We start from the raw sequence: 24,354 nt of genomic DNA, 5'->3' as shown, positions 1-24,354 counted from the left end.
TTATCTCCACTACAGAGCCAGTCTTGTCTGGATTTTTGGGCCCAGTACATTTCTTCTTCCAAGTTTGCCTTGCACAGAGCTTTTTCTAGTTGTCTGATATCATCCCAGTCAATGAGTTCTGTAGGCTTGCTTTTTGCTGCATCAAGCTTGCCCGTAATTTGCTCAATGTTGATTCTGGAATTGGTTTTAGTGACTCTCTTCCAAGTTAGAAGTGACTTCCTGATAAGCTTTAACCGTGAATGGATGTTGAACATTTTAGAGCCTGGAGTGGTGGTTTGCCAACCAGAGAGAACAATGTTTCGAACCTCCTCAAACTTCATCCACCTTTTATCAAAGAAGAACCTGGTTGGCTTCCTTATCTGACTATTTGTGAAGTGGAGAAGGAGAGGTCTGTGGTCAGATCCTATGTCTGTTAAGTGTTCCACTATGGCATTAGGGAAATTTTGCAGCCACGAGGAGGAGGTTAGCACTCTGTCTAATCTTTCCTGAATAGTGTAAGGGTGCCTCCGTCTGTTACACCATGTGAAAGGTGGTCCTACAAAGTGCAAGTCCTGGAGCTCTAGATCGTATATAAAGTTTTGGAAGGGTAAATGAGACAGAGGCAAATAGGGAACGCCCCCTTCTTTTTCATATGGGCAGTGAATATCATTAAAATCCCCGCAAAATACATAAGCTTGGTACAGACGATGTTTCAGCCTACCTAGCATACTGAACTGCTCTCTACGATACGCAACTACAGGGCTAAGATGACAGAAAATTAAATCACATCTAACAGTACCATGTACTTTTAAAGAGCAGATAACAAAAAAGGAGCCAGAGTACTCAACAGAAATGTCGCAGGTGTCACCCCATAACAGAGCCAAACCACCAGACTGCCCTCTTGGCTCCACCAAAAAATGATTAACAAGTCCCAGATTCTTGGTGACCTTCAAAACGTGATCTGCTGAATTCTTCGTTTCCATGAGAAATAATATTTCTGGAGAGTTTACCTTGCAAAGGGCTTTCAGTTGTTGGATTGTCAGGGTACTCCCCAAACCCTGACAATTCCAAATCAGTGCCCTCATTTGGTACTTGGAGGCCCATCAGGGTTGGCCTCCCTCTTTATATAAGTAATTAACATCGTTGGTTTAATACATTATTTAACTACTAAATTTTATCACTTTATTTTGTGCGATCCCTAAATTAATTTTGTGCTACATTAAACCTTTTAACTATTTCTTTTATTCTATTTAACCCCTCAAATTATACTATTTGTTCTATTTAACCCTTTAGCTAAATATTTTTGCCACTAAACATCTAAATTATTTTTCTTTACCCTTTTAACCTCCCACACAATGTATTGATTTTAAAAAAGATATAAATATATTTTGTACATTTAAAATAAAGAGCGATGTATTTTATATATTATTTAAAAATTCATTTAAGGAATAATTGCTTTAAAAATTATGAATTTTAACGTGTTTTGCAATTTAAATACAAACTTGAAAGATTCGTAATTGATTTGAAAAGTTTGAAATTGCAAAAAATTAAAAATTGATATCTTAAAATTTCTAAAATTAAAAATTTGAATTAAATTTACAAAACACACTAAAATGTATAACTTTTTAAAAAAAATTAAACAATCATTTAATATTATCAAAGTATACTTAATTTATATATTTTACAAATATCGTTAACAAAAAGAGACAAACTCTTTTTATCATTGATGAAATGTAAAAACACATTTATTAGTTTAAGAAGTAATCTAATGTAATTATTTAATCAACTTTAAATATTTTTTATTTATTTCTGCCTTTTTTTTTATAATTTCTACCGTGGTTGACAATTTACAAAATATTTTTACAATTTTAAATAAATATATTTTTAAAAAAAAAAATATGCCATCGTACATAAATTAATTTATATGCTTCTAAACATTCATGCTAGATATAATGTGGTTGAAATAATTGTATTTTTGAGGAGGTTAAATGGATAAAAAAATTAAAGTTTAAATGTACAATAGGCAAAAAGAATAGTTAAGGAGTTAAATAGAACAAATAATATAGTTTGAGAGGTTAAATAAAACAAAATAAAGTAGTTAAGAAGTTCAATGAAACACAAAATTAATTTAGAGGTCGCAGGGAACAAAGTGGTAAAGTTTAGAGATTAAATAATGTATTAAGCTATTATTGGTTTATAAAGGTCAAGTATATTCTTAAGGATTTTGTTAATATTGTCGGTAGAATTAACAGCCACCATCATTAATGATTGATAAAACAAAACTTTTTTTTATCTTCACTTCTCATATTGTCTAAAAACAATAAGATATGCCTATTATAATTCTGACATGAAAGGTGAAAAAAAAGCAATTTAAATTCATAGCTAAATCTTGTTTTCAACCGGCAAAAACAAAAACAGGCATAAGGTAGAAAAAGTTATGAAATTCGACACGAAATGAGTGAGTAAAAATTGAGTATTTTGCCGACAAATTTCACACAAAAAGGTCGTTTGATTTAAAAATAAATTTTACGAGGACAAGATGAAAATAAAATGCATAAAGGGCTAATTACATAAAAATCAAATAGCACATGAGCCTCTGTATGTTTAATCATGTTTTAAAAAAATGGATAACAAGGAGTTAAAGAAAAAAACAATCTCAGATGTTCTTGCTTTATTATTATAGGCAGAAGGCGTAAAAAAACCTTCTAAGTTTTTTCAAAAGTACAAATCAGCCCTTAAACTCTTTTTTGTCACAAAAAGTCCTTATTATTTTTAAATCGAACAGAAAAGCCCTTCCGTCCATGACTTTGACTAACAGACGTTAAGTAGCTGATGTGGCGATAAATAAAAGATTCAAATACACCCTTAATATTCAAAATAATTACCAATTTTATATTTCTAACTTTATTTTGTATTATTTCACTCTTTTCTTCCTAATTAACTCTAATTAATTTTTTTATTAAAATACATTTAAAAAAAGAAAAAAGAAAAAACGACCTCCACTTACCGGAGGTCGTGAAGATCTGAGAACAGACCTTCAAAGGTCTGTAACCCAGACCTTCGAAGGTCTGAAACCGACCTTTGAAGGTCTGAAATGCAGACCTTTGAAGGTCTGAAATGCAGAGCTTTGAAGGTCAGTAACTTTGACCTTCAAGACCTTCAAAGGTCTGAGAGCAGACCTTCAAAGGTCTGAGAGCAGACCTTCAAAGGTCTGTGTGTAGCAGACCTTCGAAGGTCTGTGTTACAGACATAACCCAGACCTTCATAAAGGTCTGTAACAGACATTTGAAGGTTGTGTTACAGACATTCGAGGTCTGTTCTCAATGGACGACCTCCGGTGGCCGGAGGTCGTTTTTTTAAGCTTAAAAATAAAAAAATTAACTCGATGTGCCGATGGTCGTTTGTTCCGAGAGAGTCGGGTGATGGTGATTTAATTTTAAAATTAAAATTTAATTAGATTTAATAGGTTTAGTAGATTTATTAATTTTTAATTAATCTATTTAAGTTTAATTGAATTTTGATAGGTAAAATTGTGTTTTGTTATTGTTCTTAATTGATTTTTTTTAGAAAATTAGAGTTATTTAGAAGTAGAGGGTGAAATAATGCTAAAAAGTTTATAAATATCAAATTGGTAAGTATTTTAAACATTAAGGGTAGTTTTGAATTTTTTTCCTCGTGCCACGTCAGCTACTTAACGTCCGTTTGTCAAAGTCATGGCGGAAGGGTTTTTTTGTTCGATTTAAAAACAATGAGGATTTTGTTGTGCCAAAAAAAAGTTAAGGGCTGATTTGTACTTTGGAGGAAACTTGGAGGGTTTTTTTGTACCTTTTGCCCATTATTAATATTGTATTATCATTTAGAGCATATCCAAATGACTCTTTAAAAGAGTTAAACTCTTTAATTTAAAGAGTGAATCCATAGATTAAGATTCCAACAAACTCTTTATCACTTAAATTTAAAATAGAGAGTTAGTTTGGCTCTCTACATGTGGAGAGGCAAACTTCAATCTCTATTCTACACATCATTAATAAAACTTCAATTTAATATTTTTTTTTGCCAAATCGTCAGTTTAATATTTTATGCATTACTTTTCATATATTTGGAATTTCTAAAAAAAAAGGGATTACTACACGTATTTGCTTCACAAGAACAAAACATGAATTCTCAGGTGATAAAAAAATTTAATGTCGATCTATCTACAAACTCTCAGTTTCCAGCAAATTTAAATTCCGATGATATATCAAATATTTAAATTTTGCGGAATCCTATTATAGAAGGTCTCGTGGTGAAAATTTTATGGTGGAAGAGATCAAATGGTTATCGAAAGGTTTCTGTTTGATTTTTGCAAAAGTAAAAAATGACTTATCTGATCACTTTGGTAACTAATCTCAAACTAGTGCTTTGTTAGAATTAAATTTGCTGAATCATTTTTTTTCTCAGTTTAATTAAGAAAATGACAAGTCCAAGAACATGAAGGGAAAGAAGAAAGGAAATTAATTTAAAGAAGAAAAGAAGAAGTGCAGAATAAAGAATTAAAATTCAAAGAGTCCATTAAACCAAAATTAAAATTTAAACTCTATATATTAAATATGCTCTTTATTTTAAAGAAAAAGCTCTTTAAAATTAAGAGTAGCCTTGGAGATGCTCTTAGGAGCTAGAAACACTGCTTTCTGCGAAGACCTTGGATAGCTTGACAGCCTCTCGGCCAATATCAAACCGTATTTATGGTTAAAATGACGTAAAACCATCTTGTCCAGTACCCTTGAATTCTTGAGCAAGAACTGGAGAAATTCGACTACAACTCGGGTTCTTATCAGGCCAGATATCTCGATGGTCTTGAGATGGGAATCCAAACAACTCGGTATCTCTGCATTTGTCCAATAATCCTTCGTATATCCATCATATTTTGACTGCAGATAACAGTTTTTCTTAGCCTAACTGTTAACGATTATAAGTGTATTTAAGGTTAAGCAAATAAGATTAGGAAGTAACTTCATACCTTAGAAGACCGACCATAGTCAAAAAATATAACTAACTTCTCCAGCTTATGTGCGCACTGAAGAACGCATTCAATCCCATAGAGGTACTCTTCACCGCGACAGTCGACATCTAAAGATCTCAAATTTGATGACAGAGACGCCATAACATCCATCCTCAATGTTGAGAGAGCCTGCATATAAGAGATGCATGAAATCCAGAAATCACTATCAATTAATATTTGTCATTCCAGGCAAACTGAAAAGCAAATATTTCTTAACTCTTTACACCATGTTATTATCACAATCTTTTTGTTTATTTGCGAAACACAGTATTTTTATAAGAATGGTTATAAATATAAAATTTTGGAATTTCTAAGGAGTTCTTAGAAATGAAAACGAAACACAGTATAAAACTTGACAAGTTCCCGTGCAACATAGACATTAATCATTGAATGATATCTAACCATTAGGACAGAAAGTGACAATCACTGACTACAGGGAAAAAAAAAGTAGTAAAAATTAGAAGCACATTGTCTAGGATGATATAATATCAATAACAATAAACAAAGTTCCATGAATTTAGCAGCAAGAGAGAAAAGAGAATGTATGTTACCTGGGTACAGTAATTCGTTAGTTGTAGTTGCTCAGCAGGAAGAACATTCTCAACGAGCTCCTTAACCATATTGGGATACCACTCTTCAATGTAATCGTCATCATCTAAAAAATCAATATCCAGGGTAGCTTTAACTAAAGAAGACATATTCATCAACTTACACTTGAAATTATCCCGACTCCAGGAAAGTTTTAATGTCTCGACATAAGGACCCACAATTTTAAGCTCAAAATGATAATATCTACTATCGTTAACATGAAGTACTTGAACGTTAACGACCAAGTTTTTCAACTTAGGTTTTAAAGATAAGTCGAGCAATTTGATTCCATGGCAGAAGTTCAACTCTAAGTCCTCAAGAAGTGGAGTCCCGTACAAAATATTTTGAATGACTTCATCAGTCAAAGTTGCTTGCCGTATGCTCAACTCTTTAAGGGCTGACCATGAAATTCTCCCATCAGGCACAAATTCACAAACCTCAGTAGTTAAAATTCGGATATGTGAATTAGAGTATAGGAATTGAGGCAACAAATAACCAGTGGAGCTATGGCCATTGTGGATGAAATCTAATGTAAGGGACTCAACCGCCCTTTCCACAGCTAATTGAAGCCACGACTCAAATGACGGATACATGTCTTGTATATCTGAAATTTGGATGGAGAAATTATTGAGCTTTGAAGAAGAGCGGAGGGCTAGTGTTTTGTTGACCACTCTTTCCATGATGTGATGCCGACGTTCATCAAACAAAATATATGGGAAGTCATGTTCATCGAAAATGATGTTAGGCACAAAGGTCCAAAGATGGTGCCATCTTTTGGACAAAACACAAGTCTTTACACATAATTTGGTCGATGCCAATAGAGAGAGGATATGGATGATAATGGCATCAGGCAACTCACTAATGCGATCTTCTCCTACACATTTGAGTCTCCTATTAGCTTTCTTCTTCTTGTTGTTCATTTCAGTAACCCTAGGTTCCTTCAAATCTTGAATACAAGAAATTGGAGCAGTAGTAAGTCAGAATTACAAATTCACAAAACACAAAACAAATCACAATTACAAATTACAAATTACTAAACCTTTCATGCGACAAAACAATTGGTGTATAAACAGAAATCTACTACTAGGGAGCCAGAAACAGAAAATTAGAGGCTACCCATTTGAAAGTAATGGTATATAAGGCAGCATGCAATAAGAAATCAATGCCAATTTCACATAAACAAAAATAGGTCCAAATCCAATGGAAGCGAAGCGAGAGAAACTGAAGAACTAACCTCTAGAGTAGTGTTGCGGATTTTGTTGTTACTCATCAGTGACTTACCATCAACAATCTTTACCATCTCTTTGTTTTCAGAGTTTTCTCATTTTTTCGCAGCCAAAAAAATACTATATGTTTACCGCGAAGGGGATACAATACAATTCGGGGCCAGCTTAATTACCCCTGAACTTGGCACAAAATATCAAAAACATCCAAATTAGTAAAACAGGATCACTTTTACCCTGAATTTGTTAATTTTGGTACAAAAATTCCTCTTTCCACTCTCACCTAAGAGAGTGAGATACACTCTTTGGTTTTAGTGGTGGTTTTTTTTTCTAGGTGGTTTTTAATGGTAAAAAATTTAAAATAATCCTAATTCTTTTAATGTTATATCAATTAGTCCATAATAATTAAAAAATAATAATTTTAAAATCTTACATATCAAAATTATATTAACTAAAAATATAAAAGACCTTTTTGTTCCTTTTACAAATTTTTTTTTTTTTAAATTCTGATGAGCAGCTGTCGGAAATACTTTCCGGCAGCTGCTCATCTTCAAATGAACCCAGATCTGGGTTCGTGCTTTTGTCTCTCAGATGAGAGACGAGTTCGTCTTTGAGTTCATTTCTCGGCGGCGGGTGGTGTTTTGGACGGTTATTGATGGGTTCGGATGGTGGTTGATGGGTTTTTGGTGGTGGTTAATGGAGGAAGAGGAATAGTGGTAGTGGAAGTAGAAGAAGATGGATTTTAGATTAATTATGTTTAAATATTTAATTAGATTAAGTTAATTAGGATTAATTAGAGTTAATTATTTTAAATTTAGAATCTCACTCTCCAATTAAGGTGACACATCAGCGTAGGGGTATCTTTGAACCGATTTTTCCAAGTTCAGGGTAAAAGTGATACAGCTTTGCTAATTTGAACGTTTTTGATATTTTGTGCCAAGTTCGGAGGGTAAAATGATCTTTCGTTCATTAATTTATACTATAAAAGCACGGATAGAGATAGACACATCATTTACGCTAATGTCTTTTTATTTTATTAAATATATTTATTAATTAAAAAATTATTAAAATAATTATTAGAGTTAGAGTACTGACTACAATAAACTATTTATAATCTATGTCAAAATAATTATTTAGAGTACTGTCTAAAATTAAATATTTAATTTGAATCATAAATATTAAAATTAAAATTCAATTTAAGAAGTAGTGTATTTGATTTGAATAAAAAATTAAGAATATAACTTTAATTAAAAAAACTAGATTATCTATAACATATTAACTATGCATAGGAATGTTATTGTATTTACATCTATTTATTTAGGGAAGTACAGCTTACCTAATTCTCGCTAAGAAAGTTATTTCTCTAGTATGACACGTAAAATGAACAGAACAACATTTTTTATCACTTCTCGAGAAGTTCTATTTCTCTAGTTAACTTACCCCAATCAAGTAAGGCCTAATAGAATAATTTATGGCTTTTTTTATAGTTATTTTATTTTTAGTCGACTTTATTAGTTTCACCACTGAATGAAGATGATAATAATTCATCTGACGGTGATAAATAGATCAAGTAAAATTTATTTTGAAAAATAAAATAACGGTAGAAATACTCATAGTTTATATCTATCTATCTATATATTTATATAATTGAGAAAATTACGGTCTCGTTGATTCTCACCAAATAGTGTATTCTGGTGAATTCTCAATTTAGATAGAACCCAAATTCTACAAATATAATTTGGAAAAGGCTACGGTAATTTGGTTTTACCTTACTTTGTGTTGTAAAAATATTATAAATTACAAATTAAACAATCAAATGAATAATCTTGCGCTGTGAATTAGTTTCATATAAGTAATATATATTTTTATGAATTAGTTTCAGTTACATAAAAAAATTTAGAAACAAATACATGCAAAAGGTAAATTTATTTGCTTCAAAAGTTTGAAATTTAACATGAGTAGATTTGAATTTAAAAGCAGATAATTTTGCTCAGTCATTTTTTACAAAATTTAACTATAGTAAGGTGCGACAACGGCTGTGGATTTCTACTGTAGATTGCTACGATTGGGCTGGAGTAAGGTGCGACAACGGCGCTCTTCGCCGTGTAATTGGTTTAAACTTGAGCAACGAGACGATTTCCGGTGGGATTGAGAATTCATATACACTTTTCAGCCTTTAGTATCTTAATGAATTATTAATGAAAAATATATGCGAGAAATAAAGAGATAACTGAGAAGTAGTGGTCGGTTTTATTAATAATGGATGAAGAATGTGGATAAAAATTAGGATGAAAATTAAAATTAAACTTAAAAAGTGATAAGATTTTTATCTTCAACAGCTAAAGAGATAGTATCAAAATAAAAATGTATTTTTAGTGTCATTTATTAAAATATCACTTAAATAGCTTTCTATTTTTTAAAGTGACATTTGTCAAAAATGTTATCATTTTTTTTATAAAATATGAATATATTTTTCAGTAAAAATAATAAAAGAATTTCATAATCAAAACAGTTCTATAAATAACAAAACTTTTTTTTATCTTCATATCTCATATTGTCTAAAAAGAATAAGATATGCCGATTATAATGTGATATGAAAGATGAAGAAAACACAATTTAAATTCATAGCTAAATCTTGTTTTCAACCGGCAAAAACAAAGAAAACAGGTATAAGGTAGAAAAAGTTATGAAACTTAACATGAAATGATCGAGTAAAAACTGAGTATATTACCGACAAATTTCATACAAACTGAGTATATTACCGACCAATTTCAGTCAAATATAAATTTTACGAGGACTAGATGAAAAATAAAATGTATAAAGGGCTAATTAATAAAAATCAAAATATGGCATGAGCCTTTGTATGAGCTAATCATATTCTAAAAAAGATGGATAACAAGGAGTAAAAAAACAAAAGCAATCTCAAATATTCTTGCTACATTGTTATATATAGTACCATCATTTAGGAGCTAGAAACACTGCTTTCTGCGAAGACCTTGGATAGCTTGACAGCCTCTCAGCCAATATCAAACCATATTTATGGTTAAAATGACGTAAAATCATATTGTCCAATACCCTTGAATTCTTGAGCAAGAACTGGAGAAATTCGACTACAACTCGAGTTCTTATCAGGCCAGATATCTCGATGGTCTTGAGATGGGAATCCAAACAACTCGGTATCTCTGCATTTGTCCAATAATCCTTTCTATATCCATCATACTGCAGATGACAGTTTTTCTTAGCCTAACAGTTAACGATTATAAGTGTATTTAAGCTTAAGCAAATAAGGTTAGGAAGTAACTACATACCTTAAAAGACCTACCGTAGTCGAAATATATAACTAACTTCTCCAGCTTATGTGAGCACTGAAGAACGCGTTCAATCCCACAGAGGTACTCTTCACCGCGACAGTCGACATCTAAAGATCTCAAATTTGATGATAGAGACTCCATAACATCCATCCTCAATGTTGAGAGAGCCTTGCATATAAGAGATACATGCAATCCAGAAATAACTATCAATTTATATTTGTCATTCCAGGCAAACTGAAAAGCAAAAATTTCTTAACTCTTTACACCATGTTATTATCCCAATCTTTTGGTTTATTTACCAAAACACAATATTTTTATAAGAATGGTAATAAATATAAAATTTTGGAATTTCTAAGGTGTTCTTAGAAATGAAAATGAAACAACATATAAAACTTGGACAAGTTCCCGTGCAACATAGACATTAATCATTGAATGATATCTAACCATTAGGACAGAAAATGACAATCACTGAATACAGAAAAAAAAACTAGTAAAAATTAGAAACAAATAGAAGCACATTGTCTACAATGATATAAGACCAATAGCAATAAACAAAGTTCCATGAATTTAGCTGCAAGGGAGAAAAGAGAATATATGTTACCTGAGTACAGAAATTCGTTAGTTGTAGTTGCTCAGCAGGAAGAACATTCTCAACGAGTTCGTCGACCATATCCAGACAGCTCTCTTGGGGATCATCTTCATGATCTATAAGTTCAAAATCCAGGGTAGCTTTGACTAAAGACGACATATTCATCAACTTGCACTTGAAATTATCCGAAGTCCAGGAAATTTTCAATGTCTCAACATAAGGACCCACAATTTTAAGCTCGGAGTCATAATTACTAACGTTTATGACCAACGTTTTCAACTCAGGTTTTAAAGATAAGTCAAGCAATTTGATTCCGCAGCAGAGGATCAAGTGCAAGTTTTCAAGAAGTGGAGTACCATACAAAATATTTTGAATGACATCATCATTCAAAGTTGCTCGCCATATACTCAACTCTTTCAGTGCTGACCATGAAATTCTCCCATCAGGCACAAATTCACAAAGCTTAGTAGTTAAAATTCGGATATGGGAATTAGAGTATAGGAATTGAGGCAACAAATAACCAGTGGAGCTACGGCCATTGTGGATGAATTCTAATGTAAGTGACTCAACCGCCCTTCCCACAGCTAGTTGAAGCCACGACTCAATGGAAGAATACAATGGGCGTATATCTGAAATTTCGATGGAGAATGTATTGAGCTTTGAAGAAGAGTGAAGGGCTAGTGTTTTGTTGACCACTCTTTTTATGATGTCTAATTGATACTCAAGTTCATCAATCAAAATATCTGGGAAGTGAGATTGAGAGAAAATGAGATTAGGCACATAGGTCCAAAGATTGTGCCATCTTTTGGACAAAACTGAAGTCTTAGCACATAATTTGGTTGATGGCAAAAGAGAGAGGATATGGATGATAATCGCATCAGGCAGCTCACTAATACGATCTTCTCCAACACATTTGAGTCTCCTTATAGCTTTCTTCTTGTTGTTGTTCATTTCCGTAACCGTAGCTTCCTTCAAATCTTGAATACAAAAATATGGAGCAACAGTAAGTCACACTTACAAATTTACAAAACACAAAAAATCATTAAACACCCAAAACCATACATCACCCAACTCAACCTTTCATGTCACAAAACAATTCGTCTATAAACAGAAATATAATGTGGACCCAGAACCCTAACTTCCTTCAAGATATGAGTCAATTCTTATTGTTGTTCGTTTCCGTAACCCTAACTTCCTTCAAATCTTGAATACAAGAAATTGGAGCAGTAGTAAGTCACAATTACAGATTCACAACACACAAAACAAATCATTGAACACAATTACTAAATTTTTCATGTGACAAAACAATTCGTGTATAAACAGATATATGGACCCAGAAACAGAAAATTAGAAGTACCCATTTGAAAGTAATGGTGTATAAGGCAGCATGCAACAACAAATCAATGTCAATTTCACACATATATACATACATTTAGGTCCAAATCCCATGGAAGCTCATAATCTTTAAATTAAAATTGCAAGAGAGAGAAACATAAGAACTGACCTGTAGAGTAGTGTTGCGGATTTTGTTGTTACTCATCAGTGATTTACCATCAACAATCTTTACCATCTCTTTGTTTTCAGAATTCTCTCATTTTTTCGCAGCCAACAAAATATTATATGTTTACCGCGAAGAGGCTACAATATTTCCCTCCATTTCAGAAATAAAAAGTTCAAAAATGTTTTAAAGTAATTAATAACTTATAATAATGAAATTATCTATTATTCAATTAAAATAAAAGTATTGGAACACAAATAATTATTTTTTTTGAGAATAAATAAATTATTTTTAAAGTAATTGTTTACACGCCTAAAATATTATTGAGCTGAGATGGATTTATTTGGGTGTACAATCTGTTTAACCAATTAGATTAGATTTTTGAATTTTTTTTTATACGAAATACTGATTTTTCTAAAATATTTACTTTTTTACTATTTCTTTATTATACATTAAATTTTTTATAGTATTTAAAAAAAATCATTTTTCAATTTCATGACAAACTGAAACGAAGGTCAACATCTTATCTCGCAACCCTCCAAGCCTACCTTGATTCCAACTATTCTCAATAGTAATCCCACACTCCGGCTTTTTAATCAAAACGTTTTCAAACCGAAAAGGTGTTTTGCTGTGCCGAATAATAGTTTGCGACGTTTGAAGAAGGATAGGTAAATTATCTGAAGTCGAGGTTCCCAGGTTTGCCATGTTGCTAGAGATTGTTGGCGGAGACTAAGAGTCAAGGTGCCGACCGATGATAATATGAGCATTCAGGAGTGGCTGCTTCAAACTTTAAATCCCATAAACATGGAGGAGAGGAACCAGTGACGAAGCCAGACCACGATTTTAGGTGGGGCACAATTTAATTATAAGAAATATAAATATATTATCATAAAAATATATATTAAAAAAATTATTAAAAAATTAATCAAATATTATATATATTTTTGTTTTAGTTATTTTTATTTTATATTTTTATTGGTTTAGCCAAATTGATTGAAATAACCGACTAATTCTGCTAGTTTAGTTTTCCATTTTAAATATTTTAGTTAATTCAATTATATCGGTTTTAGTAAAAATTAATAATTTGATCGGTATAAGAGATAATATAATTCGGATTGATTTGGTTTTATTAAATCTAACGGTTCTTCCACTAATCATTTCATAACCATAAATGATGACGTAAGTAATCCATAAACGGCTATGGGGAAACGAGACACTCAGACACGTCGAAACAATGTTATTTTAAAGTTTAATGTGTAAAAAGTGAAGTTTCGTGTCTGAAACGTCAAATTTTTGAAATATTTTTAAAACGGTACACGTTAATTGAATGAAGTGTACGTTCTACATAGACAATGAATAAATTCATTAACTAATAACTTATTATAGGTTTACGTCTATAGCTGAGTAAATGGGCAGTTAAATCAAATTATATGGGTAAAGTTTGATTAAAGGTTTTGTTCGGTCCAGAAAATGTTATAATTAAAATGAATTTTTGGCTAATGAAATTACCTAAATATTTTATTTATTTTATATAACTAATTAATTTTTTGATTTATTTAAAAGCAAATTTTAATTTTTTTTTAGGTAGGGCCCAGGCACTGCCTGTCCCTACCTTGTCTCCGTCAATGAGAGGAACGACATAGCAATGATTTGCTGGAAGTTATGGTTACATCGTAATGAACTCGTGTGGAACGATAAATGGGGGTTATTAGCTAAAATGATACACCACCTTTGCACCTTGTATCAAAATGGTACCTAACCTTTAATTTGTATCAAAATAGTACCCAACCTTCTAATATTTATATCAAAATGGTTTTTTAAATAATTTCCGGTCACTTTTGATGACGTGGCAACCGGAAAAGTAATTTTTTATATTTTTGCCACATCCCATGATAAATAAGATTTTATATAATTTAAAAAATTAAAACGAACTCTTATTTTACATCAATAAAAAAATTATTTTTCCGGTTGCAAATTAAATTCAAAACAAGAATAGAGAAACCGCATGATCACCAAATGATATTCTAGGATCTACATCAAGTATGTCAATATCGTATGTTGTACCTCTGGAATTTTTATCATCATTTCCTCCTTCAATATTACGGTACTTGCTAAAAGAATCATGGAGACCATCTGATCGGCTGTTTTCCATGTGGTTTGATCTTAGCCTTGATTTTTATTCACATGATTTTTGGCCGTATGGACGACCAAAACGACGTCATTTTAGACATTTATGCTATATGTGTCATATAATAAAAGATTATATTATTAGGTGAAATGTCTTGTTGTTTATGTCTAAATAACAAAAACGTAAAAAATTGCGTTATATGATGACATTAACACTAAAAACAATAGGAAGAAGTATCTTTAGAAGATTTGTGTAGGTTATCTTAGAATATATACTGTTTTTTAGCCACATCAACATTTTTTCAATAAAAATTTGATGTACCGATTTATCAAAAAATAAATGTCGGTTATTGATTTTTGGGTTAATGTAAAAAAAATCATGAATTTTACACGAACTACCAATTTTTCCCAAATTCATACACGGTGCTGACGTGGCACTCATTCATTGGTGTAAAGTGACCTCCACCTCAGCGAATTACACCAATGAAGCCGTGACACCTCAGCACCATGTATGAATTTGAGAAAAAGTGGTAGTTAGTGCATGAAAATGAGAAAATTTAAAGTGCATGATTAAAATCAGAAAACGTGTAAAGTTCGTGAATTTTTATGACATTACCCCTTGATTTTTTTCACATTTTACGATTCATGTTATAATTGAAAACATGCTAAAGTTTCATAATATCTTTTTACAGTTAACTCTTTATACATTTATTTGTTAGACCTTTCTAATTGGCAAATTAACTTAGGGGCCGTTTGGTTCAAGGTTGGGAATCAGAATCACAATGGGAATCGGAATGGGAATGGGAATGATTGTTTTCATTTTTTGTTTGGTTCAAAATTAATGTGGGAATGGGAATGGGTAAAGTTTAATAGAAAAATTATTTATTATTTATTAAAAATATTTTTTTTATTGTTTAAATATATTTTTATATAAAAAAAATTTAAAAAAAAATTTATAAATTTAAAAAATTTATTTTAAAAAAAAAATTATTTTGGAAAAACTTAACAAATTATTTAAAAAAAAATAAAAAAATTATTTTAAAAAAATAAAAAAATTATTTAAAAAAAACTAAAAAAATTATTTTTTAAAAATAAATATTAAAAAAGTTTTTGTTTATTATTTTAAGTATGTTTTTTAAAAATAGTTTTTTTAATAATTATATATTTATTATTAAAATATTTTGTTAAATTTTGATTCCCATTCCCAAAAGTCCATTTCCATAGGATGGAGGGAATGGGTGATTCCCATTGAAGTGGTAATCACATTCCCATTTCCTAATATAATTTGACAAAACAAACATAAACAATGAGAATCATTTTCATTCCCATTCCCCTCTTTTTATGGCGAACCAAACAGCCCTTTAGAGTTTAGCTCTGGTAGCATGATGATAAAATCTGCTTTCCACACAGAAACAACTGATACGTCAATACGAAAGGAACAGATAATGACCATTTATACCGGAACGAACACTCTCATATATAATAACAAACATGCAAATCATATTTCAGACATTTGTTGACAATCACAAACTTTTGAATCATGTTTTAGACATTTTAAACATTTATTCGATTACTTAAACTTATCAACACATAAAAAACGTCGTTGCATAATAACGTGGTACATATATTGGATGAAATAATTACTCCAAAATTCATTACTTGGAAGTGCAGAATATGATATCCCCGCATTACATAATCTAATGACATAAAAATAATTCTACTTAAAACTATCAAATTCCATTTCCCTTTTTCTATTGTAATGAAAAAAAGGGCAAAGTATGATAAATTAGAACAAAATATAATCAACATCTTGAAACACAGTATTTTCTTTCAAGAAATTTCTTGCTACACCAGATCTTCCACTATTTGTAGTTCTTTCATATACTGAACTATCACTCTTGCTACGTTGTTATTTAGGAGCTACTAGAAACACTGCTTGCTGAGAAGACCTTGGAAATCTTGACAGCTTCTCAGCCCATTTCAAAGCTTTTTGATGGTGAAAACCAGATAAGATCATCTTCTCCAATATATTTGAATTCATAAGCAAGAACTGCAGAAATTCCAATACAACTCTACTTTTTAATACACCAGATATCACAATAGTCGTGAGATGGGAATCCAAACAACTCGGTATCTCTGCAGTAGTCCAATCCTTTCCATGATCTAAGTTGCACGGAAACGGAGACGGAAACTGAAACGGAAATAGCGAAACGAATTTTTTCAAAATATAGAAAACAGAAACGTAGGGAGAAACGTCTAAATGATAAAAACATAGGGGTATATTTGTAAATATATAAAGTTATAATATATATATATATATATATATAAATTATTTATAAAAAATTATTTTCATATAAATAAACTATTACTATAACAATTAGTAAGATAAGTTATTTGAATATATAACAAATATAACATATCAATAAATTCCATAACTATAAAGTGTGTGAGTAATTGATTAGATCCTTTTAGGAAACGAGTTTTCAACTTTTAGAATTTACAAAAAAGGGCCCGGAACGTTTCCGAAACGGAAACGTTTCTGAAACGGGGAAACTCTCCCTACATAAGGTTTCCGTGCATCATGATCATCATATTTTGACTATAGATAACGGGTCTTTTTGAGCCTAACAGTTAATGACTAAAAGTGTATTTTAAGCTTAAGGAAATGAGATTAGGAAGTAACTACATACCATAGAAGACCTTCTCCCATATGTATAGTCGAAAAATATAATTAACTTCTCCAGCTTATGTGAGCATTGAAGTACGCGTTCAATCCCAGGGAGGTACTTTTCACCGCGAAATTCGACATGTAAAGATTTCAAATTTAATGATAGAGGCGCCATAACATCCATCCTCAATGTTGAGAGAATCTTGGCACATAAGAGATAAATACAATCCAGAAATCACTATCAATCTATATTTGCCACTCCAAGCAAATTGAAAAGCAAAAATGTCTCAGTCTTTAAAGCGTGTTATCGCAATCTTTTGGTTGATTTGCGAAGCCAGAGTGTTTTAATAAGACTAGATTATAATTATAAAACTTCAGAATTTCTAAAGAGTTCTTAGAAATGAGACGAAACATCAAAATGTAAAACTCGACTATTTTCCGTGCAATATAGACACTAATACATTGAATGATATCTAAATTCTAGGAAAGAAAATGACAATCACTGACTACAGAAAAAAAATAAAACTAGTAAACATAGAAACAAATAGAAGCACATTGCATACAATATAATAAAATCAATAACAATAAACAGATTTAGATGTTTTTACTTGCAAGAGAGAAAAGAGAATATATGTTACCTGAGTACTGAATTTTGTTAGTTGTAGTTGCTGAGCAGGAATAACATTCTCAATGAGCTCCTTGCCCATATTTTGATACTTCTCTCGGGAATCCTCTCCATCATCCATAAGTTCAAAATCCAGGGCAGCTTTAACTAAAGATGACATATTCATCAACTTACACTTGAAATTTTCCCAGCTCCCGGATATTTTCAATGTCTCAACATAAGGACCCACAATTTTAAGCTCAAAATCATCATCGCTACCCCCATAAACAAATTCATTAACGTTTATGACCAACGTTTTCAACTTAGGTTTTAAAGATAAGTCGAGCAATTTGAATCCGTAGCAGAAGATCATCTGCAAGTTTTCAAGAAGTGGAGTCCCATTCAAAATGTTTTGAATGACTTCATCATTCAAAGTTGCTCGCTGTATGCTCAACTCTTTGAGTGTTGACCATGAAATTCTCCCATGAGGCACAAATTCACAAAGCGTAGTAGTTAAAATTCGGATATGTGAATTAGAGTATATGAACTGAGGCAACAAATAACATGAAATTCTCTCAGCAGAGCCACGATTAAGCAGGCTATCAAAACCGTCGGGGAAATCTAATGTAAGGGACTCAACTGCCCTTCCCACAGCTAATTGAAGCCACGACTCAATTGACGGATACAGTTTGTGTAACTCATTTATATTAATTTCGATGGAGAATATGTGGAGCTTTGAAGACAAGTCTTTGCACATAATGTGGTTGATGGAAAAAAGAGAGGATGTGGATGAGAATCCCATCAGGCAACTCACTAATGCGATCTTCTCCAACAGATTCGAGTCTGCTAATAGCTTTCTTCTTCTCGTTGTTCATTTTTGTAACCCTAATTTCCTTCAAATCTTGTACACAAACAAGACAAAATTAAACAGAAATCTAATGTGAACCCATCAACGTAAAATTAGAGACTACCCATTCAAAATATTGGTGTGTAAGCCAGCATGCATGCAACAAGAAATTAATATCAATTTCACATGAAGAAATATATGGAACAACCACTGAACAAAATATATGGAAATTTAAATGGCGAGAAGCTTTACCTATCTGTTGTTTTGACGGCAAGCAGAGGCAAAGGAAAAAAAAGATTAAAAATTGGACCTAATCACTCAAAAACCCCTCACATTTAAACTTTTTTTCAATTCCACCCCGACGTTGAAAATTTATCAATTTTATCCACTTTTAAATTTTCCGTTTTCAATTATACTCCAATATTTTAATTTTTGTTGATTTTTTTACTTAAATGATGAAATCATTCAATTAATTAAGTCTAAACATGAAATTAAATTCTTTTTTATTCAAAAAAGTACAAATAAATCCTTTATTTTTAAAAACTAACTAAAAACCATAATCAAATTAACACTAATTTAAATTCTTAATTAATTTAACTAAATTTAAATAAATTTTAAAAATATACAATTAATATATGCGAGACATGGAGAATGTTTTAAATAAATTTTTAAACGCAAAGGACGTTAATTTAATTTTTCAGGGTACAATTGAAACACAAAAATGCAAAATAGGGTAAAATTGACAAATTTTCAACGTCAATTTATGATTGAAAAGGGGCTAAAAAGTCGGGGTTTTTTAAGACATTAGGCCTAAAAATTGTAATGAGACAATTTACAGATTTTCCGTGGAGAGGCTTAAATATTTCCCTCCATTTTGGAAATAAAAATTGGAAGATTGGAAATTACTAGTGCGGATGTTTTTTATTTATTGGGATTCTAACACTTTTATAACTTCCTAGACTCTTTTAATACGTTATCCCTTAAAAAATCGAAATCTTTCTATTTATTATTTAGTGTACCATCCGTATACTTTTAGAATACTTTTATTCATAATTTTCAAATGAGATGCGTAATTTATTTATATTATAGTAATATACAGTATTACAGTAGTAATGTGATATTTTATATACGTTTTACAAGTAGCAGGGAAAGGAATAGCTACGAAAAGCATCAAACCAGGCCACTGAAATTGAGGAGAAAATTAGTATGTCTTCCCTAATTTGTAGTCCACTTTATAACATAGTCAATAAATAAAACTTTCCTAAGATCAAACGTTTGTTATAGAACTGCAACCAATTCTAGAAACTGACACCAAACCCAAGCATCTTTGTCTACATAAGACAATCTCCAACAACCCATACTCATTTTTGGGCATAGGTCTTATTTTTCAACTCTAACCCATACCTACTTTCCGCCCCATTTCTTTATTTGTGAATAGTAACAACTCACCTCTTGGTATGTACTATTCACACAAATCTATTTTTTAATCAATTGAATATTTATTTTTTAATTACAATTTATATACCTAACTTTGTATATATTCATTTTGATCCAACTTTTTATTAAATACCAATTAAATTTTTAATAATGTAATCTAAATTATTTTTATTGATAAAAATAAAACAGGTACATTAAATTATTTAAATTAAATATATAAAATTTAAACAACATATTTTTTATTTAAACATAAAAATTACGTTATATTGAACATAAACATTACGTTATATTTAAACATAAAAATCACCAAAATGTGTTATTTTAATTTTAATTTTATTATTTCAATTTTAATTATTAATTGTTTTATTTTTTATTATTGGACATTAAATAACATTAAAAAAATTAATATTTAATTTAATATTGTTTAGGCATTATTAAATACATGAATAGATGAGGATGTATGTGTTTAAAATATAAATATAGATGTGAAATGGTAAATGGTTAAATGTAATAGTATTAAATATAAAAGAGAATATATAGAGAATATTCTTGGGTTTTTTACACAAATCCCCTAAAAATGCTATGGTGTTTCACTTTTTCCTCACCATTTTGATTTTGGCAAAAATCTCTCAAAAAAAATAAAAAGTTTACAAAAATCCCTCATAACCCAAAATAAAAAAAAATGAGACAATATTGTCCTTGATATTTGTCAACATTTCATTGGTCTATGTTTGAATCAATCAAATGATGACACGTGGCAAATGTGGATTTGGTTAGACAAACTAACCAACCGCCACCGACCAATTTCCGGTCCGACCGGCCGGACCACCGCGGTCAACGGCCGGACCACTGTGGTCAATGTCGGTCAACGGCCGGACCACCGCGGTCAATGCCTGTCAACGGCCGGACCACCGCGGTCAACGCCGGTCAACGGCCGGCCCACCGCGGTCAACGCCGGCCCACCGCGGTCAACGCTCGGACCACCGCGGTCAACGGCAATCAACTATAGTGGTGAGATTTTAAAAGAATTAAATAAAATACAAATTTGCTATTAGTAGGAATAGAACCCATGACCTCTCACTCTTTGTCCATGTGTCTAACCATCAAGGCAAAACATGTTTGTTGTCTTCATTTGCTCTTTTATATATATATACACTCTATATATACTCTTTAATAATGTATAAGAAAACATTTAAACTAAATATAAACATATTAAAATGGTTGATTATAAATAATATATTATTATAAAATACTAATAAAATATTACGCTTGTTAAAATTTAAATTAATTTATTCTAATTAAATTAATACTAGTGTAAATTAAATATTAACTTAAAGTAAATTAAGTTAAAATAAATCTATAAATTAATGTATTAGAAACACAATTAACTTAATGTCAACTCGATATAAACTCAAAATAAATTATATAAGTGAATTTAGTTGATATTAAGTTAGTTTTTAAAATTATAATAAATTACTAAAAAAATTGCTTCAAATTGACATGTAACCTTCATCAAGTTTACATTGAGTTGACATTAGGTTCACATCGAGTTGACATTAGGTTCACATTGAGTTGATATTAAGTTATATTTTAAAATTAAAATAATTTACTTTTTCAGATTGACATTAAATTTATATTGAGTTGACATTAGGTTTGCATTGCATTGACATGATATTTACACTGAGTTGACATTAGGATTACATTGAATTGACATTACGTTTACATTGAGTCGTCATTAAGTTGATATTAAGTCGACGTTTTTACTAAAACATTTACTTTGAATTGACATGTAGTTTACATCAATTTTACATTGAGTTGATATTAGATTGACATTAAATTTATATTGAGTCGACATTGAGTTGATATTAAGTTTAATTTATATTAAGTTTACATTTAGTTGATATTAGGTTTATATTGAGTTGACATTGAGTCATCATTGAGTTTACATTGATTCGACGTTGAGTTGACATTAGATTTATATTGGGTTGACACTGAATCATCATTGAATTTATATTGATTTGACGTTAAGTTGACATTAATTTACAAAAATAATTGCAAAAAATCTTAAATAATTTACTTTCAATATACAATTAGTTTATTTTTAAAAGTATGAATTATAAAAAAATAATTTTACTATTATAATAAAAAATAATTTCATTTAAAATTTATAATTATTTATCAAAATATTTACTTTGAGTTGATATTTAGTGAACATTAAATTTACATTAAGTTGACATAAATTTATATTAAGTTCACATTAAGTTTACTTTGAGTTTATATTGAGTTGACATTGAGTTCATATTAAGTTTATATTTAGTTCATATTAAGTTTATATTGAGTTGACATTGAGTCATCATTGAGTTTACATTGATTCGGCGTTGAGTTGACATTAGGTTTATATTGGGTTGACACTGAGTCATCATTGAGTTTACATTGATTCGACGTTGAGTTGACATTAAATTTACATAAATCATTGCGAAAAATCTTAAATAGTATACTTTCATTCTACAATTAGTTTATTTTTAAAAGTATGAATTATAAAAAAATAATTTTACTATTATAATAAAAAAATAATTTCATTTAAAATTTATAATTATTTATCAAAATATTTACTTTGAGTTGATATTTAGTGAACATTAAATTTACATTAAGTTGACATAAATAAATATTAAGTTCACATTAAGTTTACTTTGAGTTTATATTAAGTTGACATTGAGTTCATATTAAATTTATATTCAGTTTATTTATTCTAAATTTACTTTCGACTCATGTCAATAAAATCTTAGATAGTTTGCTTTTAAATTACTATTACTTTATTTGTCATTTTATAAATTATTTTTAATAGTATAAATAATAAAGTTAACATTAAGTTGTCATTGAGTTGACATTAAGTCGTTATTAGGTTTATATTGAATTTTTGCCCACCATGGCAGGTCCCACCACCACGTATCCGACCACGACCACCTCGGGTTTGACCAAGAAACCATTATATTTTTTAATTTTAACAAGTGAAATATCTTACTAGTCTCACTCATGTATTAATAAAGAGTGTAAAATATAAATATATGTATATTATATATTTTTACTGTGTAAATATTTATTACATAAATTAAATTAGACTTATTTAATAGTAACTTTAATTTAAACTGATATTTAATTTATATTTACTTTATACTTTAAAAATAATTTCATTCTAATAAATTTATAATCAGATGTATATAATATATATATATACATTATAGAGCAAAGGTTGACAGCAATAAGCCTTTGCCTTAATGGCAAAGCACTTGGTCATTCTTGTAAGAGATCAAGGGTTCAAATCCCCTTAACCCCAATATAATGTTTTATTTAATTTTTAATTATTAAATAAGTATTGGTCCAACCATTAAAAATGGTCAGACCACCAACCATTGGTGGTCCGACCGGCGTTCACCAGCATTGGTCTGACCGTTGACCGGCCAATAATGGTCTGACCGATGGTGATTCGGTTAGAATTGGCCGGTTTATGTAAAATGAGGAGAAATTATTAGGTGTAATGAAAACACAATAGGTAAAATACACCATAGGGATAAAATAGTAATCACAACTATTAAAAGGTAGGGATGAAAAGAATCTTTTAAAATTGAGGGATTTTTGCAAAAAAAAAAAAGTTGGGTGATTTATACAAACTTTTGAGTTTTTGGGTGATTTGGTGTAATTTTCTCAATATTCTTTTGGTGTGAAAAATGGGATAATGGATTGGAGTAAAAACACTGTAACAAACCTAAAAATGTGTAAATTAAAATTTAAAAATGGATTTTGGGTTAGAGATACTCTAAAAACTCCACAATAACCCTTCTCAGCGTCACCAACTACTTTTCTGTATAAAAGCAAGCAATAGTTTCAATATCTGCAGAAATCTAACATAAAGAATGAACATTAAAGCAGCTGAAATGATTTATGTAAATTAAATAATTAATTTAACCTAATTATTGACTTAGAAAAAAGGATTATTTTTAATAAGATAAATTATTAGACAGATTCAATTTATCACCTCATTCTGGACTACCCTATCATATTATGACACATCATTAAAATATGGTATTATTGTAATTTTATTTGTTATTTTTTTTACACATTTGAATAATAATATTAAGATAATACCACTTAGAGTACAGGCTTGATGTGAGTCGTCTAACACTTCTCGGTCCGAGTCTGATCAATCGGCACTTCGAATTGTTGATTCATCGCCAGAGATGGCTTAGAACCAATAGTTCATTATCTAATGGATTTTTCCGTTCGAATACTCTATCCGAGAGTTATAAGTATTTATCAAATCTGTTCCTATCTATTTTAATGACGTGTCATAATGTGATAGTCTTAATCCACGGATGACGTGATGGACAAAATTTACCTAAAAAAATCTCTTTCAAGGCCTAATCATCAATATTTTTATAAATTTT

The 24,354-nt window shown here is 30.3% G+C and overlaps 3 protein-coding genes across 5 annotated transcripts; all 3 read right to left on the bottom strand.

The window, feature by feature from the left end:
• Positions 1–4,504: 4,504 nt before the first annotated feature.
• Positions 4,505–6,982, bottom strand: LOC126668932 (putative F-box/LRR-repeat protein At3g18150). Its single transcript, XM_050362176.2, has 4 exons — positions 6,843–6,982; positions 5,572–6,554; positions 4,979–5,149; positions 4,505–4,889 (listed from the first exon to the last, which is right to left on the bottom strand). Exons 2-4 carry the CDS (start codon positions 6,526–6,528, stop codon positions 4,581–4,583), a joined length of 1,437 nt encoding a protein of 478 aa, XP_050218133.1. The 5' UTR covers positions 6,529–6,554; positions 6,843–6,982; the 3' UTR covers positions 4,505–4,580.
• A 2,663-nt stretch (positions 6,983–9,645) lies between these two features.
• LOC126668933 (F-box/LRR-repeat protein 25-like) lies at positions 9,646–12,415 on the bottom strand. 3 transcript variants are annotated; one of them, XM_050362177.2, is made up of 5 exons: positions 12,236–12,412; positions 11,809–11,934; positions 10,744–11,708; positions 10,140–10,310; positions 9,646–10,050 (listed from the first exon to the last, which is right to left on the bottom strand). In XM_050362177.2, the coding sequence occupies exons 2-5, from the start codon at positions 11,813–11,815 to the stop codon at positions 9,790–9,792; spliced, it is 1,404 nt and encodes a 467-aa protein (XP_050218134.1). In that variant the 5' UTR covers positions 11,816–11,934; positions 12,236–12,412; the 3' UTR covers positions 9,646–9,789. The 3 variants fall into 3 exon arrangements, with proteins under 3 accessions (XP_050218134.1, XP_055960846.1, XP_050218135.1); XM_050362178.2 differs by having other exon boundaries at positions 9,960–10,050; positions 10,154–10,310; positions 12,236–12,415; XM_056104871.1 differs by lacking the exon at positions 11,809–11,934 and having other exon boundaries at positions 12,236–12,411.
• Positions 12,416–16,002: 3,587 nt separating this feature from the next.
• On the bottom strand, positions 16,003–18,758 carry LOC126668936 (putative F-box/LRR-repeat protein At3g18150). Its single transcript, XM_056104512.1, has 3 exons — positions 17,663–18,758; positions 17,047–17,226; positions 16,003–16,547 (listed from the first exon to the last, which is right to left on the bottom strand). Exons 1-3 carry the CDS (start codon positions 18,428–18,430, stop codon positions 16,266–16,268), a joined length of 1,230 nt encoding a protein of 409 aa, XP_055960487.1. The 5' UTR covers positions 18,431–18,758; the 3' UTR covers positions 16,003–16,265.
• Between the last annotated feature and the right edge of the window lie 5,596 nt (positions 18,759–24,354).

The sequence above is a fragment of the Mercurialis annua genome, linkage group LG2 (genome assembly GCF_937616625.2).
Source record: "Mercurialis annua linkage group LG2, ddMerAnnu1.2, whole genome shotgun sequence".
NCBI classification, from domain to species: domain Eukaryota; kingdom Viridiplantae; phylum Streptophyta; class Magnoliopsida; order Malpighiales; family Euphorbiaceae; genus Mercurialis; species Mercurialis annua.
The sequence above is the reverse complement of the archived record's forward strand: the minus strand, read 5'-3'. Positions and strand labels throughout refer to the sequence as shown.

Bases quoted from the DNA above. Each gene is read 5' to 3' on its own strand.
- LOC126668932 (XM_050362176.2), bottom strand. From the start codon at position 6,528: ATGAACAACAAGAAGAAGAAAGCTAATAGGAGACTCAAATGTGTAGGA. The intron at 5,150-5,571 runs GTAACATACATT...TCTTATATGCAG, and splicing joins TAACGAATTACTGTACCCAG to GCTCTCTCAACATTGAGGAT. The intron at 4,890-4,978 runs GTATGAAGTTAC...TGTTATCTGCAG, and splicing joins ACTATGGTCGGTCTTCTAAG to TCAAAATATGATGGATATAC.
- LOC126668933 (XM_050362177.2), bottom strand. The intron at 10,311-10,743 runs GTAACATATATT...CTTATATGCAAG, and splicing joins TAACGAATTTCTGTACTCAG to GCTCTCTCAACATTGAGGAT. The intron at 10,051-10,139 runs GTATGTAGTTAC...TGTCATCTGCAG, and splicing joins ACTACGGTAGGTCTTTTAAG to TATGATGGATATAGAAAGGA.
- LOC126668936 (XM_056104512.1), bottom strand. From the start codon at position 18,430: ATGGGATTCTCATCCACATCCTCTCTTTTTTCCATCAACCACATTATG. The intron at 17,227-17,662 runs GTAACATATATT...TTATGTGCCAAG, and splicing joins TAACAAAATTCAGTACTCAG to ATTCTCTCAACATTGAGGAT. The intron at 16,548-17,046 runs GTATGTAGTTAC...TTTCCGTTTCAG, and splicing joins ATGGGAGAAGGTCTTCTATG to TTTCCGTCTCCGTTTCCGTG.